General features: G+C 36.8%; 1 protein-coding gene across 1 annotated transcript in view; it reads left to right on the top strand.

Annotated features, from left to right (window-relative positions):
• Positions 1 to 19,194, top strand: part of VPS50 (VPS50 subunit of EARP/GARPII complex) — a 269,783-nt gene that overhangs the window by 172,935 nt on the left and 77,654 nt on the right. Inside the window, exons 14-19 of the mRNA XM_075587338.1 lie at positions 3,573 to 3,664; positions 5,521 to 5,615; positions 6,347 to 6,445; positions 10,539 to 10,629; positions 15,563 to 15,739; positions 16,608 to 16,726. Of these exons, the coding sequence (XP_075443453.1) occupies positions 3,573 to 3,664; positions 5,521 to 5,615; positions 6,347 to 6,445; positions 10,539 to 10,629; positions 15,563 to 15,739; positions 16,608 to 16,726 (673 nt within the window). The remainder of the gene's footprint in view (positions 1 to 3,572; positions 3,665 to 5,520; positions 5,616 to 6,346; positions 6,446 to 10,538; positions 10,630 to 15,562; positions 15,740 to 16,607; positions 16,727 to 19,194) is intronic.

Below are 19,194 nucleotides of genomic sequence, written 5' to 3'. Positions count from 1 at the left end.
GATGCAGGGAATAAGGGGACTTTTCCATTGTGACAAGACCTAACACTGTATTTCAGCACATTAAAGGCCAGTGTTGCATGCCAGCTTCTCTTCTCTCTTTTTTTTTTTTTTTCCCTGTCCAATCCTCGTTTTTCTGCAATTAACTCTTGTAGAGGCAATCCAAGCGGCACTTAAAAGAAAAATATGTTTTTTTTTTATATATAGATACAGCCTTTGATTACCTTTATTGAAAATGAATTACCTACAGCTGATCGATTCATTCTCACGTAATCGATCAGCAAAGATCCTGCTTTCCAGGGTTCACTAAACGGCTGCCTTTCAGTTTCAAGTCAGTGTAATTCAGCAGCTACAATGTATTCTTAAATGACCAAAGTAACATTTATCTATTGTTACAGTTTACAGCTCCAACTGCTGGGAACATTTGGAACAAATTATCACAAACAGGAAAGGGGTACAAATATTTTGCACTGATGGGCTAAAGCCCGCTATAGTAATCACAGAATGCTGAGTATAGTAAAACACATTAAAATGGCATTCAGAGTCGAATTACAAAAACAGGATTAAAAAAAAACATAGTGCGAAACGCGTTAGTGTTTTTTTAATCCTGTTTAAGTGCCAATAAATTTACATTTGTTGTGCGCCGCCACCTATTTTCTTTCATTCATCGTTTGATCCGGGCTGGAGTACACCAGCTGCGGTTCACTCTGCAAAGGATAACTCGGCGAGTACTTCAAAGCCTACTATTCATTGTTGTTTGTCTTGATCACTTTAGACCTTATAGAGAGTGTATTCCACATTGTCACTGTGACGAAGAGGATTTACATTGACCAGGTTTTACAGTCTGTCTATGATCTGCTTTTTCAATCAGTCACAGTGCATCTATATTTACACAATGAACATATAAACCATTCATTAAGTGTGTAAAGGTTAATACCTACTGAGACAGATGTTTTAAATCTCTGTAATTGAACTGCTCTCAATTTCTTTGCTTGTCAGGCTACACTTAATCAAATTGCTTGCTCTGTATGTGGTTTTGATGCACTGCTTTCATTTGGGATCTCCCAGACACATTTTTGTTCTCAAAGTACAAGACAACAACAAGTGTTAGGCTACCTTTAATTTCCCTATTCCATTGAGCCAGAAGTACCAAAATCAGTACTCGACTGGAAATAATGTTTGTTATTCCCAGCAGTAACCTAGGATCAGTAACAAAGCTTTGAGAATCTTTCAACCTACAGGCTGAAGTACAACCAGTGCTATCTAGATTAGCACTAGATTATCTAGAAAGTGCTGACTTTATGCCTTCATTAACAATACATGTTCTCCAAGGAATTGTGTACTTTGTGGTTTTGAAAGCGAAAGATATGAAACCACTACTAGCCAAGACTGCTGTTCTTAAAGGTACAATCACACATAGTCAGACAGTTTAATTTATTAGGGGCCTCTGAATAAGGGAGTGTTTGTCAAGCAAGTGTTTTATTTACCCTTAGCTCTACCTGTCTTTATTAGAGAAAGACTAATGATAGGAGGGGGGCGGGGGGGGAGATCTTTGGCTGTACAAGTTCTTGCTGGACACACAGTGGCATCACACAAAGGGAGTAGCCAGAGGAAATTAATCTTGAAAAAATAGGTATCAGATTTGGGTACAAAATGCATCAATTACCAAGATTAGATCCCTTAAACATGCCACTGTAATTAGTTAACTTGGGTCCTATCAGGGATTGCCCCTTTAATGTAGTCAGTGGGGAATCCTATCCAAGCAGTGTCAAGCCAATGCTTATACTTTAGAATTTTGATCAAAGAAAAAAAAGGTTTGTATGTTTTTATCATTATCACTATTATTATCCACAATATTAAAAAACATTTAGGGAATATGGACGTACTGTAGTAAAATGCTTCTAGAAGAGATTCTTAAAAACGTCAACATGTGGAGTTGATGGACACACGGTTGTACATTTGTCAATCAGGGCCCACGCAAGTCACTAGGTCACATGAATTAACTTTCATAGCTGCTATTTTATATAAAGATGGGCACGTTAGCGGGTTCAAAATACACACTTGTCATTTTTGACATTCGATTCAAACTCACAATCAAACTTCAGAAACAAATTTTAAATACAAGCCAAAACGCAAGAGAAAGGGTCTAATTGTATTAATTTTTTTGTTTTTTCTTTTAATGAAATGGTGAAACTTTTTGGGAGGGAGGGGGGGGGTGAGAATCTGCAAACTTTTGTGTGAAGTTAAAAAACTTTTTTTGCAAATTTTTTTTTAAATTAATCGAGTTTTGCCACAACCAATGCACATACTTTTTTAAGAACCACAGCCACAAAACTTGTTTGGAACGAAAACACCATTGAACGTGTCCACATCTAGTTTTATATGGTTATGTTACAACAGAGTTTGCCTTGCTGAATGATCCCAAGATAATGTTAAGGCTGAGTACTTGACGCAAACCTTAATGAGTAGTGTCCAAAACTGGACAACAAGCGCAAAATTTGCAATTGAGAAGAGGCTAAGCCATCCCAACTGTTGGGATTCGATGTGACATCCCTGCCTACGTTATTTGTTTTTACGTTTTACATTTTTTGCTTGTTCTATACGTTACCATAACTACTAATGTGCAGACTAATCTGTTCGTGTCTTGTAAATTATTAAGATAGAGTGGTAACATAAATTGTTAATTGAGAACATCAATGTTCATAAAAGAGAACATCACAAAAACAGGCCCAGGTAATGTTCACATAGACTATAAGAAATATCCATATATTATATACTTTGCCTCACGGTCACCTTTTGCAGTGTAAAGTCACAATGGAAATATGTGATAAATAGGAAGAAATTAATAACGTAATCTTCACTTGTACACAATGCGTAGCTCACCATTCTAGTTAAACTGTTTCTCTTTTAAGTAACAATCCGGGAGTTGCTTTTTAAATTCTTTCCTACTGAAAATAATGAGACGGGTAATATCCACACTTGTGGGCAATTCACCCCTGCTGTGTTGATTAACTGGTAATAATCCACATCCTGCAGTGCATGTGGCTAAAATAGTGTTCTGCAATGGCCCTTAAAGCTGCCAACAGATTTCCCGGGAGACCCAGGACTTGAGTCTCCAGCTGCCCCCCTATTTGTGGCCCTGTGAGTCCCCCTCTTTCTTTTACACTCCCTGGCTGTGTTGGGGACTGACATGAGGGCTCCTGTGGAATGACACAGAACTTCCAGCTTCAGCCGGCCAGATGACTTTAACACAACAGATGGTTTATGTGCATGAGTTTCAAACATTTCTCTTTCTGTTAGACACAATTCCTCAGCATGACTATATACATAACGTTTTCTCATTGTCTACTCAATTGCATTTTTTTACAACAGAAAGATAATTGTGCCAAGTATGTATTGTTCTTCATATGCATAAAAGTAGTTTGACTTCAAGGTACATTTTTTTTTCATGTGAATTTATGACCTATATACATATTTGAAGAACCCAATGTTTTATAGTTTTGATGAGCTGAAAGTATAAAAACAGTCTATAGTCTTGGTTTGTATAGTTCTAATTCTAACCACTTCTGTTTTAGATGGTAATACGGTTATTGGGGCAGAAGAGACAAGCTTTGATCGCAATTATATTAAAAAGAAATTGGAGCATGGATTAACGCGTATATGGCAGGTGGTTTACCTTTTGCATTTATCATATACCGAATCGCTATTCTTTAAACATTTTTAGCCAGGCATACTATTAAAACCAATTAAACATACTTCAATAGATTAATAATTTAATTATATTCTGATACAATATATTTAAATAGAACTGTTCATCAGGTAGCAATATTATCATATTTAACTGTATGGTAATGTTGTGTATAATTAATAAAGTGCTAATCTGGCAAAACAGTAATATATTTTCATTAAAACTACAACAATAGCAGCAGGTATGGAGACTGCATCGTGCAGTGTCTAATTCTCTCGGTGACTCAAGACAAATTAAAGCCTTGAGTAGAACATATGGCTTGACATATACTGTATGTTGGTTATTAAACAGTTGGACTTTAGAGCTTGTTAACAAACATTCACTTTAAACAGTGAAAGGTCTTTAACAAATTGCAGTGAATAACCCTTGTATTATGCAGTACTGTATGTAGCCTGCTTCTTACTGTTCATTAAGTTTGCCAAGACTGTTTTTAGTAATCTGAAGATATTTACAATGAGCATGATAAGGGCAGCAGACATGCACCGATACATGTTTAGCCTTTTTTTTATAATGACCACAAAAGATATACAAAAATGTAAGTTCATTAAGTGTAATTGTGTACAGTACAGAGACAGATATTGTTATAAACACAATCAACAAGTACAATAACAGCTTTTATGTTTGCAATTCTCGTGGAGTCTTTTCTTCGAAAATATGTGACATTATGTTAATAGCAATACATCTGTTATCTTATTCTACTTCAAGAGCATCATGCCAGCTCTCATTGTTGCATGGTTCCGAAAACCCTGATACCTTGATCCCTGATACTCGGAACCACACTGTTTATTCATATAAATTGTAGTTTAGCGGTTACTCAATATCATTTTACATGTTTGTAGTCAATTCACCCCTGCTGTGTTGATTATCTGGTAATAATACATTTCCATAGGTGCATATGGAAAACAGTCTTCTATGATGGCAGTGGCACAATAGTTGGCTTTTACATACATATCAGACATATCGTCAAATTGTTAGAAGTAAGGCCATAATGTTCTTCAGTTTTGTGAATTCTTAAAACCCAATATGGGTTGGGATCCCATGAATAGTTTTGAGAATCCTGTTGAGAGATCAAAGGAACCGCCCAGAGTATTTGAGGCAGAGCTCCAGCTTCTCTACTGTACTTAAGAGGATACAATAAATTGAATAACTTACATTTCTACAAGTCATGAAAAGAGAAGAACGTGTGACTTGCATTTAACTCAAATTGCAAGTCACGAATCACATTTGCTCTTATTGACGTTATCAAAGGACTGTATTTAACAAAGTTCCAAATTATACTCAGACACTCTGTTCTAATCTTTTTTTAATACAGTCTTATACAATTTTGTCAGTAAAGGCTAATTATGAGGTATGCAGCTTATTATCCATTAAAGGAGGAAATATGCCAAAAGGTGAGCAAATGTTAAATGCGTATACTGTACAAGTCTTAGATGAGTTACATGTTTTTTACATGTATTTTCCTTCCATTATATTATCTTTCTGCCATCAATTCTAGTATATTATGCCTCACTTACACGGTCTAGATTTAAAATACTACAATCTTGATTTTTGTTTTTTTTGTAGTGCAGCATTGTCTGCCATTGACGTCAGTGTAGGATTATCTGTTCAACAGAAAGAGACAGTGTGTCAAATACATTTTCTATTCTTCTAAAGAAAGTACAAGCATATTTATAATACCAGACACATGATCAGAAAATACTGCTGTTGACTGTTCCTTTGCATTGGCAAAAAAAATCTCACTTTGTATTAATGATGATCTTTGTCATATTTTTCAGGATGTTCAACTAAAGGTCAAAACATATCTGCTTGGAACCGACATGTCCAACTTCAAATACGATGATTTCATCTTTGTTTTGGATATAATCAGCAGGTAGGGATCAAACATCATTTGACCCTTTTCATTGTCGAGAAACATTGTCTATTTCCCTCATCATGAATGCACATCTACTTTACCAACGTTTTATGGATAATTACAAGCCGGGGGTTTCTGTCAACAACATTTTTTTTTGTACTAGTTATTTGAAAATGACGACTCATGAAACACATTGTGATTTCTAAAAATATATTTTTATCAGATATTCTATTCTTTAAATGGTTGGGACTAGTAAGTAACTCATTGGCCATTAAAACCTACCAATATGTGTGGCGCATACACAAAAGGTTAGACAGTATATAAATAATAACTACCGTACAAGAGCCATAATCTGTATTTTGATTGCTTAGATAGTAAGGATGATTAAAATAGGACTTATTGGTGAATTTATTTATAACATCATTTATATAGTGCCCTTATCCAGGGTGCTGTACTTTAGTTAGTAACACAATGGTGGGGCTATACAGTATATGGAACATTTCATGTGATGGGCATAGAGTAATTGTTAATGTGTTTGTGGTGGGCAGGGGTGGGAACATTATGGTCATGCTATGGGTTAGCTGCATTGAGAGCTTGCTTGGTTGATGGGCAGGGGTTGGGGTCAGGTCTCTGGTTTTTGCCTTGTTTGTTCCATGATGAATAGGTGAAATATTACATGGTGCTAAAGTCAGACAAACTGAATACATACTAATTGATTTGCAATCTGAATTTTTTTTTCTTCCTATCAGGCTAATGCAAGTTGGGGAGGAGTTTTGTGGCAGTAAGTCAGAGGTCTTGCAGGAATCCATAAGGAAGCAAAGTGTCAACTATTTTAAGAATTATCACAGGTAAAGTTACTGACTAGAGTAATGTTGAGAATGTTTTACTTGTGATTGGTATGGGGACCAATAATTTGCTGTCATAAGTTCTCAATGTCCTGGTGAGTGAGGAAATTGCCCCCCCGCCTTGGGTCTGCCCTACGCGTAGCGTTTTATAATCCTGAGTGGGCATATATTTTTGTTGCTGTTTTCTGTGAGTTGGACCCAGGTCTCCTTCCCACCCTGATATGTTTTCAACCTATGTATTTTGCATGCGATCAATCTTCTGTTGATTTTTTTATTTTTATTTTATAAAAATGTTTTACTAGGAAGTAATACAATGAGCGTTACCTCTCGTTTTCAAGTATGTCCTGGGCATAGATTTATGATGATAAATAATACATGGTTACAAATACATAGTTACATAAGTGAACAGGGTTATACATTATATACAAGACATTGCATGCACAGTTAAAGATAATATATATTATAGGTGTATGCATGATGAATACGTTTGCATGCCACAAACCTTAATTGGCGTTCATTTTCGAAACAGCCACCAGTTCGCCTACCGGAAGGTGCCAAAAAATGCTATTGCAAACACTATATTCTAAAAGATCACCTTCTGTTGCACCTGTGCACATCTGCTTAGTAACCCTAACAATCAGCCTATTTTACCCTCCGTTCTGGCGCGCATTATCCCGACATGTTTCTGGACTAGCCAGAACCTGGGGAGCGGTATGCCACCTATCTTGCCTTCCATTCTGGCATGCAATATCCCGGCGTGTTTCCGGGATAGCACAAACATGGGGAGAGCACGCTCCGCTCTGGACACTTTCTGAACGAACATGAGCCATGATTGCCATGAGCAGCGGTAGGATTTCTAGGTGTGGGGGGCTATTGATCTTTGAACTAGGTCCATCAGTTAGATATCTCTATCTGCCAAAGGTGACACAGGTATCTTAGGCCTATCAATCTAGCGGCTTGCGCCGCTTGCCTGAACGCCACCCAATTAAACTGTGACAGGGCATCTGCTATTGTGTTTAGTCTCCCTGGGACGTGCTGGGCTTTGAAATTTATATATTTAATGCATCGCAGCACCGGCCTGCACAGAAAACAAATCACCATGTTCAATGTCACTATTTACTGCACAAACCACCCCATGGATATCGGATCAGAATATTATGCACTTGTTGCTCAGCTCCGTAGCTCAAGCCCAACCATTACAATTCTGGGAAATTTTAATAAAAATGCAATGTTTTACATTAAACTTGTTTCTCCCCATGCCTGTGGCCATGGCCCTGTGCACCATACCCCTTTGTAGTATGTGCCAAACCCAGGGGCCACTAAAACATGTGGGATATGCAACCATTTTAACAACTTAGACATGCATATCAGAGACTCTATTCTCATGAGCATCATAGGGGCACCTGGCTTCTTTCCCTTAGTGTGCAAGTAAGCATTGTTTCTAGTGATCTAATTTTCACAGACCAGGAAATAATGAAAAGGTGAAAGCCAAGGAGCATGAAAAATCTACCTCCTGTGAGCAAAAAGCCTAAACACAATAACTAATTCAAAGACCAAGTAGCCTTACAGCTTGTTTACATATTGATACCTTCACTGTTATCTCCAAGGCAGCCTTTGTTATTTGTCACAAGCCTTTGTAACAATATATTTTCCAAAAAAAGTTAGATTCATTAAATATTTAATTATGTATATTATAACAATACTTTTTATAATGTTTTGTTTTTTTTTCAATTTTATTTATTTAATTTTAAATAATATTTCCCATAAAGTTTTGCATACCGTTTGTAAGGGCTCAGCAATAAGTGTTTTAATAACTCCCCCCACTTAATAGATATTCACTCCATGCTTGATAATGAAATATTCTATGATTATCAAAATGCGGTCGCCCATTCAATTAATTCTGTGCATAACAATTTTGTATAGAGTTTATATATAGTTTGCATTTGATAAATAGCTTAGAAAAATTGCTTCAGTATCAGTACCCTCTAAGGTGATTTAAAAACATATACATATTTTCGCCCTGTATGTCCTGGCTGATTTCTTATACGGTCTATCCTTATCAAATAGTAATACTAGACTTGTTTCAATAGAATCAATTTACTAACTCTGTTCATGGGGGGACAGTGTTACCCGAGATTAGGCTGGATAGGGTACCTAAACCCAAACTAAACATTCAGTTTCAAGGTTAAGCAATAATTTGTATGTTACATTTTGTATAGCCATAGCATACATATCTATTTCCTTGCTTGTCTTGTGTACTCCAACTTAAACACTTAACAATAAATACAGTATAATCGCTCAGTACTTCAGGGCCTGAAATGATCCACCTTTTAAATAATCCTAATACAGAGAAAAGCCATGGAAACAGATTGTGCCCAGTCAACTAACTTTATAGCTTATCATTCCTTTCTCTCAAAACAAATTGTGAAAATTTGCCCCACGCCCTCCCTTTTCTAATCCTCTAAACCCTTGCCCTAAGCCCTCTTCCACTCCTCCTGCAGCCAGCTCGGTCCGCCGTCGCCACCCTTCGGGAGCCAATGGACCATTCTGGACCTCTGGCTTACCTTAATGTTTAACTACTGTAGTTTTCCTGTAACCCTTTAAAGCCTCTCCAGGTGGGGCTAAAATACGGTGATGAGCAACAAGTAATGTAATGTACTGAAACAGTCCCTCACAAAGGAGATGACTGTCCTTTCTTTTGTGGGTTGCAAAAGTGAAATTAGCCTTTAAACAAATGTGAGTAATAGGACATCTGGATTCTTTAATCTCTTTAATTCTGTCTCATGGGAATTAGGTATGCAACACACTGTCAGAGCTTATGAATCCCAAGGAAATATTTGTATAAACAAAAATAGCCCTTAACCAATGTCTGCGGGATTCTTCTGTTATTCTGACTTCTAAAACACTGTTTTACCTTGTTTTGTATTTCAATAGTGTTTACCTTTTGCACTGTAGGAGGGATAAACCATTATAATCTTTATGATCTGTGACAATATCATGCAATAAAATTAAAGTTGTGTTTAGAGTCCTATAGAACATTTCACCATTCTTTGAAAAAGTATGGCTAATGTTAGGTATTTGAAGCTGGTGGAAGTCTCCCATTCCCATTCTTCCAAAATTAACACCATTTATTTTGGTCAGGTTGCAAAACATAATAGTCCAAAACACTATGTGATACATTTGTTTTAATTTAGAGGGTTGTTCCCAGTTCTCCATTGATACTGTATATGTAGTATGCCACATACAAATGTTTGAATCCTGTGAAGGATGAAAATAGCAGAAAGAGTAGTCCTTCCTATCCCGCCTTTCCATGGTCTTAAGCATGCTAATTAATTAAAGGCAAAATTGTCATATTAATCCATTCACTTGCTATTGTAAGGATCAGTGCTGCATTTGTTAACTAATAGAATGTCTTACTAACTTACCAATATAAAAGGGTTTTGTACAGTATATAGATGAAATAACCATTTTGATTTCAATAATGCTTTTTGATTATGTATAATAATGTACCTGCATTAACACTCTTGTGTAAATACTTTGAGGGCAGCAACCTGTGCATCTCACAACACAAGGATAAATGTACTACGCATAAAAGTAAACACACGCAGACTCACTGCCTCTAAAAATAATACCAAATGTAAACTTTTTCTGTTCAACTGTTGGATGCAAAAAATACTTTAAGTAAAGTCTTGTATTGTTACTGCAGCTCAACTTGTTATAGCGTGATCCGCTATAACTCGAATCCGCTTATAACGCTGTCTCAGTGTGGCTCTTGTTTTTTTAAAAAAGTTTTTTTTAAAACAAAATGGCCACCGCGATCAAGCTGCTTTATCAGCTTCGGGCGAGGGTGGTGTGTGTGTTTTGTTTTATCTTAATAGGGCTCTTGTTACCTGTCCTTTCCCCCTATGGCTTTTGACACCCAAAGACTACATCTCCCAGCATGCTGAGCCTCGAGATTTGTTATTAAAGTTTTCCCCTAAAAAAAAAATTCTGTTCGAATGTGTTTTGTGTTACAGTGGACTGAATTTCACAAAATTATTTGAAACCTGCTGCTTAAAAAAAAAGAATTAAAAAATTGCTGAATATTATTTTTCAGAACACGCCTTGAAGAACTAAGAATGTTCCTTGAAAATGAGACTTGGGAGCTTTGCCCAGTGAAGGCCAGTTTTAGCATTTTGCAGTTGCATGTGAGTGACAAAATGTTTCGCTTCTTCCTATAATTTGTTTTGTCATGTACAGATTTAACTTTTTCTCACTAGTTGTTCTACAAACTATTTCTTTTTTATGTACAGTACAGAGACCTGTATTTTCTGCATTTAATAGTTCTCCGGAGCAAACTTGATATGGTTTGTTATTAACAGTAAAGATTTTAATATGACAGTGACTGCTGGGAGAAGTGTCAATACATTATTATTTAGAACAAAGACCCTCAGCACTGTCATGTGTAATACAGTACATTTGTTTTGCATTAACTACAGTGTTTAGTGAGAAGTGTAGACTAGACTTCAGAAACTAAACTCCTCCTTTCATCAGGTTGAAGATGCAAAGTATGCATTTAATGTTCCTTAACTTTGAGTTAGAAAAACAGATACAAAAATAAAGAAACCTAAATCCTTTAGCTGTGTGGTATATGACTGTTGTATATACTTCTCAGGAAACGAAACCACCACTTACTGTATCCTGTAAGCAAAGCACGTTGCCTAGTTGTGACACTTTACTCCTCCCTCTTCTTCTCCATTCACATTCATACTCTGCTAAAACATACAGTACCTTCTTCCCCTGTAACATTACCAGGATGTACCCCACAGGCTTGCTGGCAAATTCTGGTTCGGGGGGCAAGCCCAACCAACAGGCCCAAAAATCAGGTGGCACACTAGATACACGCACCAGGCATGCACACGCCATACACACATGCGTGCACATACCATACAATAAGCAAGCTCCATACACATGCAAACGCCATATACATGGAAGCACACCATATACATACAGATGGAGCCAACTTTATTGCAATGTTTGACATGCTGAAGCGGGACATACACAACGTGCCATTGTGAGAAGCGGCCATTGTTTTAAATTGTCCGTGTGTGAAAAGGGCGCTGGTCTATTGCTCCATTTTACCTGCCACCGTGCACCAAACATTGTAATAATGATGGCAGCATCTGGATGTCTATACCAAAAGGCAAAAAGCTCCAGTGCTAAATCCAATATGACAAATTATATAGCTACATACTGATCTTTCTTTCTTTTCATAAGTGAGGAACACATACCACACTCACGCAGACCAGATACACACAGCATGCATAAAGGAACACACTATGTAGGTCTCAATCACACGTGCACCGTGCACATACGTACTATGCATGCATTATTTTCATATATTCGCATAAACACAACATATACTGTAAGCCCCATTACATACAGGTATAACACACTTTATAGCACCAGAGAAGAGATAGTGGATGCTCAAATAGTAGCAGGATATTAGTTTAGAAGAATAATTTCCAATATATAATATAGACACAACAGGGCTAACTCATTAATTGGAGTGGGTGACAGAATAAAAGTAAGTGAGCAATCTTATGAATAATGTTCCCTCCTGAAGGCAGCAGCCAGTAGTGGTATCCCACACCTATGCAGCCTCATTGGTGGTAAAACAATAATGATTCTTGGTATGACAAAGCAACTCACAATACACTTGTCTAAATTGGTGGTATTCTTTCTCCGGTTCCTTTGTGGCATCTTTTTTTCCCTACATTCCATTCGCACTGTTATGGTAATCCTCTCCCCCTTCCTCATTTCCTTCCCCATTCCGTCCCACCCTCTTTCTCCTTCCTGTTTCCCTTCCCTTTCTCCCCCCCCCCTGCTCCTCCACCTACCTTCCCTCCCCTTTTTCCCCCTTCCAAACAATTATTTACTATTTCAATATTTACTCAAATTTGTACTCTTATGGTATCCATCAATTTTAGCATTATTGTAGTTTGTTTATATGTTCACAAAATATTTTATAGATTTATATATATATATATATATATATCTTTTTAAAAAGACTTAATATACAAATATTTAATTATATTGACATTAGAGATCTTAATATACATCTCTAGGTAGTGGACACTATTGTACATTACTTAGTTTGGTTTACAATATATAAGCATAAGCCAAGTTGTAGATTTTTTAATTAGTATTCGTTTGTATAGTTGATGTTAATTTGTATTATGTTTCTAATATTTTGACTAGAGCATTGTTTGTAAAGATATAACTCTAATTAATGTTTATTTTGGAATCTATGCCAAGATTAAAATATTTAAGCACTTATAATTAGTTTTTCTATTTATGATTGATAATGTATTATTATTATTTTTAATGTTTATTCTTTAATTATAATTTATAATAAATATTTAATGGTTTATATCCATTAAAATAATAGTTATGTATGACATTTTAGATGACTGCTTTGGTTATTAGAACATGGGTACAGACATACCCCGGCAGCTCGCGTATGTGCCTGTTAGCACATCCTGAACAACAATACCGGCTCCCTAGCTGTACCGAAGCTGTGCGCAAGCAGGGAGACTATAGAGCCTGTTACAAATGCGTTATTAACATCAGTTATGCACGTATATGACGATTGCAGTACAGTACATGCATCGATAAGTGGGAAAAAGGTAGTGCTTCACTTAAAGTACATTTTCGCTTTACATACATGCTCCGGTCCCATTGCGTACATTAATGCGGGATATGCCTGTATATTGACTAAGTTATCTTGTTTAGATGTAGTAATCATAGGTAATTACACATAATATATGTTATATTTCATTTTTTAAGACATAGTAGCCTTATGTCTCTCTGCAATTTGTGTTGTTTTTTCCCATGTATATATTTGTAGTTTGTTGCATGATCAGCAAATACTCACAAACACACCAAAGGGTTAAAATTGAATTATTTATGAACTAATTGATTATGGACTATATAAGGGCCATTAGACCCTCTATAGTACCACTGGGACAAAACGCGTAGGGTTACGCAGTTAGGACTGCAAGGAGTCTGGGAGGAGGAAAGACTACTACTGTATACTGCCGGAGCCTGTTTGATCAGTGGAACTAGAGGACGCAGTAAGAGTGTGCGGGGGAAGGTAGAGTTAGCGCACAGATTTGGAGCACCGGTTGGATGTTCAAGTTATATGCGTCACACAACCCCCTCCCTCACCATGAGGATCCAGCCAGAGTCGACGTGCTCCAATGTTTTATTTTTTATTTTTATTATAACATTCAATGCTTTATTGCTTACGGACACACATACATACACACACCTCCCTCCTACACTAATAATTTTACCAAACAATGCGGGAATCGAACCCTTGACCCTTCATAGACTGGTAGCGATTCTCTAGCTGCTACACCATAGGATGGGTGTGATATCATTGACTCTGTAAACAAACTTAACTCGCCTGACCGCAATCTCCCTAACTGCCCGCAACTCTCCCCAGCCGCAGCGCAGGTCAGGGGAGCCCAGAAGGGGCCCTGGCCACATAAGCATGCTAGAAATGTATCTATTTTCTTATTAAATGTATTAGACTAGAGTTTACATCATCACATACTGTATGTAGTAATGTCACCTGAAACATTAACCTCTTGAAACCTTATCAATATCCTGTTAGTTGATCACATGCAACAGAATTGTTTGAAAAAAACAAAAAACAACACAGTAGGATTTATAAATAAAAAAAGAAACTGCAGTATGTAGCATAGTAATGCACACAGTTTGGTGTATGGGATATAGGAAAAACTAAAATGAAATTGAGTCTATCAACAACAAATAAAACTAAGTCAGTACGACCTAATACAAAATGTGTTCCTTTTGTTTAGGAATTCCTTCATTCGGAAGTCAAGGTCACATAGATATTTATAGCTGCTGTACTGGGGCTGTGCTGCTCTTCTAACCAATCTATTTGTGTAGACTCCTCTTAATAATGAGCAGGGCATAGCAAAGAAATAGCCTACATGCACAGTACTACACATTAAATGCTCAGCGTACATTTTTACATATTGGTAGACTTTAATTTTCCAGAATAAAATATATATTTTTGCTTATGTGAATAAGAAATGTGTATTTATAATCCCAGGAATACCCCATGACGCCACAGATCTCCTATACAGTACATATACTTTAGCCTTACATGCAGATGGCCAATTGATGGATCATTAAGAAAGTTAGTCGTTCAAAAAAGACATCTACCGTCACAGTTTGACCACTCCTGAAAATGAATAACATCATTTATTTTCTCATTCCAATTTATGAAACCATTTTCTTTCATAGACTATTAATGATTAATATAGGAATTGGCCCTTTGACACGGTGATAGTTTTGTTTAATGATTTAGAGATCAAAATGTACAGGACTGGTTGGTTTAAAAAGAAAATAAATGAAAGGAGAAGAGACATTGGTGAATTATAAACTTTGCCTCGCCTTTGTAAATGCTTGTGGTTTAAATGTTGATATTACGCTAGTGCGTCAAAGCTAAATTGTATTTTACTGTTATAATGATTGTGGCTGTGAGACCGTAGTGAGAATAATTTTGCAAGAAGTAAACTCTAGTCTTATACATTTTTGGTAGGTTAATGGTGATTGTGTTGATATCACAAACCTTTGATGTACAGCACACCTACAGTATAATATTACTCCATTTGCATTATTAAAGTAAATCCCTTCACTAATCTAAGTGCAGAGCTGTGGGTGGCAAGCCACATAAACAACACAACAAACAACCTTGTAATGTGAAAAATGCTTTGAAAATAAAATGTTTGCTTTTTCCTCCTTTTATTGCTGGTTAAAGATTTTGACTTTTTTTTTTTTTTTTAGAAATTTCGTTTTCTATTAAATATTTGTTCAAGTTAATGTAATATTGAAGTTTAGTGATGATACAATATGGATGAATCATAAAAACACACAGACTACCTATACAATGTGCCTTTAATATTAAAAAGCCCCATAGAAGCTCTGTAATTACAAAGACTGGTTGTGGAACAAACACACTAACATTGTCAGAATGTTATGTTTGATCTTTGTGTTTAATTGTTTGTGTTACTAATGTACTGACACACATTTTTGCCCTAATAGGAATTTACATTTTTGGGTCAGTCACGCTCCCCTTCAGTGTCACCAAGTAAGCGACCTTCTTCAGGAAGCTCAGGGACTGCGTCATTATTTGAGCAGTACTCCAATGGAGGCAACCCTTTTGAGATACAAGCTGCCATAAAAGATGATGAAACTGAAGACGTACTTGCTGCAAATGGGGTATGTATTTTACAGATGGAATTAAAAAAGAAGCAACGAAGCCCATGAAATAGCTCAATGTTTCAGACTTATTGGATAAAATCATGCATATTTTATCTGGCAATGATATACTCTATGCCTGGGGTGGCCAACGCCAGTCCTCAAGGGCCACCACCAGGTCAGGTTTTCAGGCTATCCCTGCTTCAGCATAGGTGGCTTAATCAGTGGCTCTGTCATAATTTATCAATTTCCATGAACAGTTTGTTGTTTCATAAAGAATTTAAAGGAACCTCATCTAAAGATATCCAGACCCACTTCCGGTTGTACTTGAATGCAAAATTAGTGCTGCCATCCTGCACGAACCAGGTGTAACTAACTCATATTTGTGCAAATGCGTTATAGCACCGACAGTGTCAGTGAGTGCCAATGGGTTGCTTGCCCATCTGGTACTGAAAAGGTTAACAAAGAAGTCTACTATTATACATTCCTTCACCCACGTTTTGAGGGGGATATTATCCAAGATGGCACGTTAGTCACCGTTTTATACACTACAAAATGCTGGTATTTTGGATGTGAATTTCTCCAAGATGTGTTTTTTTTTTTTCACCTTCATTTTGCCTCTGGCCTGGGAGGAAAGGTGATAACTTCTTTCATGAGCACTCTGCACGGTGGGAGAGTAAAGACCAGAGGTGATAATGTTGAGAATAAATATATTTCGTAGCCCCCAAAATCACCAATTTAATGCCGCGACTTTAGTGTCCATTGAGGAGCCCTATTTATTCATTACTATCCAAAGACCACGATCAGGGCAGAAATACAATCTCTTGCATACTTTGTAAGTTACACTTTTGTTAGTTACATATTTGCTTTCCCTTCTTCTTTTTCTCAGTATGAATCTGATGAACTAGAAAAGAGTGCTTATCAGGAATATGACAGTGACAGTGATGTTCCTGAAGAACTGAAAAGAGATTATGTGGATGAGCAGACAGGAGATGCACCTACAAAAAGGTAAATGCAATTAGTTTGAATATCTTCCAGCTGACCTACTGTATTCTGAGATGTAGCAGATGATATTTTTCCCGTGGCCGTAATAGCGCAGTAGCACTGTCCCCTTCTCTAGCTCTGCTGAAACAAGGCGACATCTGGATACGGTCTGTCACAGGTTCAGGTACATCTGATGCTGATGGACTAACTAGTATTTGTAGCATATACTGTACACAGGTTTTACACTAGCACTAAACCTCCCTTACTTCTGCTCTGGTAGTCAAATTGTTGCCTAAACGATTCCTACAGTATTTAACAGGTAGAAATCGAGTTAAATTCTCTGTGGCTACAAGTTATCTTTGTGATCATTAAAGCTAGGTTAATGGATAAATAGACATTTTGAAAACCGGATGTGTTGGTAGCCCTTAAACACGGATCTTCAACCCCTGTTGTATAATACAAATGTAAATACAGTATATATTCAACGTTTACCACAAATCATATGCCTTGTGCTTAAGGTTAGAATTACAGAGCGTCCTCGCTTTCCCACGTTTCACTTTTCGGAGAATGGCATATCCGACGCTTTATAATATGAACCAATATCAGTTTTCTGATGCTCCCTGGCTGTCATATCCGACTCTTTATAATACATACCAATGGGCAGAAAATCAGTTTCACTTTAGAACAATTCACTATCCAACGCTGTTGGATAACAGAGGACCATGTACTGCCCTTTTTATGAATGATTATAAGCAAGTCTAGTATCTGTGTTTCTATAATACAGTGTTGCATTTAATGTAGCTGAATGTGTCAATTTTGCAGTCTTATTTTATCTTTTCTTATTATCGCCTGCAGTGCTGTTATTCCTCTGGTTGTGGCCTCGGTTTACTGAAACAAGTCACAGTCTAATTTCCCCTGTAGATTTCTTTGTTCCAACAAGATTATTGAAGTGACCCTTTCTACAGCATACTCTAAGGCACGGGTTCTCAACTCCAGTCCTCAAGGATCCAACTGGTCCGTTTTTTAAGGATATCCCTGCTTCAGAAGACTGAACCACTGATTGAGTGACCTGGGCTGAAGCAGGGATGTTCTGAAAACTTGATCTTTTGTTGGGGTCTTGAGGACTGGAGTTGAGAATCCTTGCTCTAAATAGTAGAGTAATCCTCATACATCAGTCTGTAGTTACTGCCTATCGCTGTCCTTGAGGCATTCTGATAATCTCTGGCCTCTTGTAAAAAGATGGCTTCCTTCCAGCTGGCGCTTCACGTACTGGAGCAATGTAAAATCCATATACAGCACTTATCTAAGATTTCATTATGATAAGCCACACAGATCCAATGGCTTTATCAGCAACGGGTAAGCAATATGAGAAATGCTTTCCCTAATAGGCAATTTCTAGATTTGTATTCAGTACTGCTCTTCCCAAATCACATTGCCTTTAGATGCATTGTATTTGTCACTTATTGGATTTTGTACCACATCACATTCTCTTAGGGCTGTTCTCTTATTCGATAAAAATATTAACTCTTACAATCCCTAAGACATAAGGGCAAATGTTATGCTCAATAATAATTTAGTAAGCATTTAGTGACATTTAAAACATTTTATATATGATATTATCCAATTTCTACATCCGCATTTAGAAATATTGAAGCAAAACTTTCTGACATGATTAATATACTGTAATATTGATGACCAATTGATTAGGATTAAGAGGTGAAAGGAAAGCTTTCTGTATACAGAACATTCTTGACCTATTATGAGATGTATTGCTTGCATTTATATATAGAGATGGATGGACTGGTCTGAAATGCCTTCCCGGATTTTCCTGGATTTTTTAGACCAAATCCGATTTTCCCCCCACAAAAATCCATCTGCGGATTGGGTATAAAATAATCTCAGTGGATACCTCAGAATCCACCATTGAATACAATCCGGTCGAATTTTTAAGAATCTAAAATTCTATGCTGCCACGCTACTTTATATCTACATATTGAGGTATCATTCAGTACCTCTAACACTTATTAGATTATCTGGTATCACTAAGGACATTCTACCTATAGATATGAGAGCTTTCACAGTATCTCAATAGGCTATCATTCTGACAAATATCTTGTGCTTTTACCACACTAAGCAGGACTTGCCTATATGGAATATTACCCTGAGGGACTTTGTCTCTAGGTATATGTCCTTCTCTTGGATGTATATCTATTTTAACCATTAATGTACTACAATAAAATGATTTTAATTTAGGAATTTCAGCTGCTTCTGACCATATTATTACATAAATAGGTCCGCAGTGCGCCACTATTTGGGATCCTTTGTGTATCTTGCCTTAGGTACACCTCTCCAGTTATTATATCTGTATATACCCTCAAATTCTTCTCCAAATTAATTAGGGAGAGATGCCTGTGCTGAAAAAGGAGCACACCTGGGGTACCCTGGGAGATATGCAAATGACTATTCAAAGTACAGTATATTGAAATGAGTCC

Source organism: Ascaphus truei, chromosome 2 (genome assembly GCF_040206685.1).
Source record: "Ascaphus truei isolate aAscTru1 chromosome 2, aAscTru1.hap1, whole genome shotgun sequence".
In the NCBI taxonomy this organism is placed as follows: Eukaryota; Metazoa; Chordata; class Amphibia; order Anura; family Ascaphidae; genus Ascaphus; species Ascaphus truei.
This window is presented reverse-complemented; position numbering and strand designations above follow the sequence as displayed.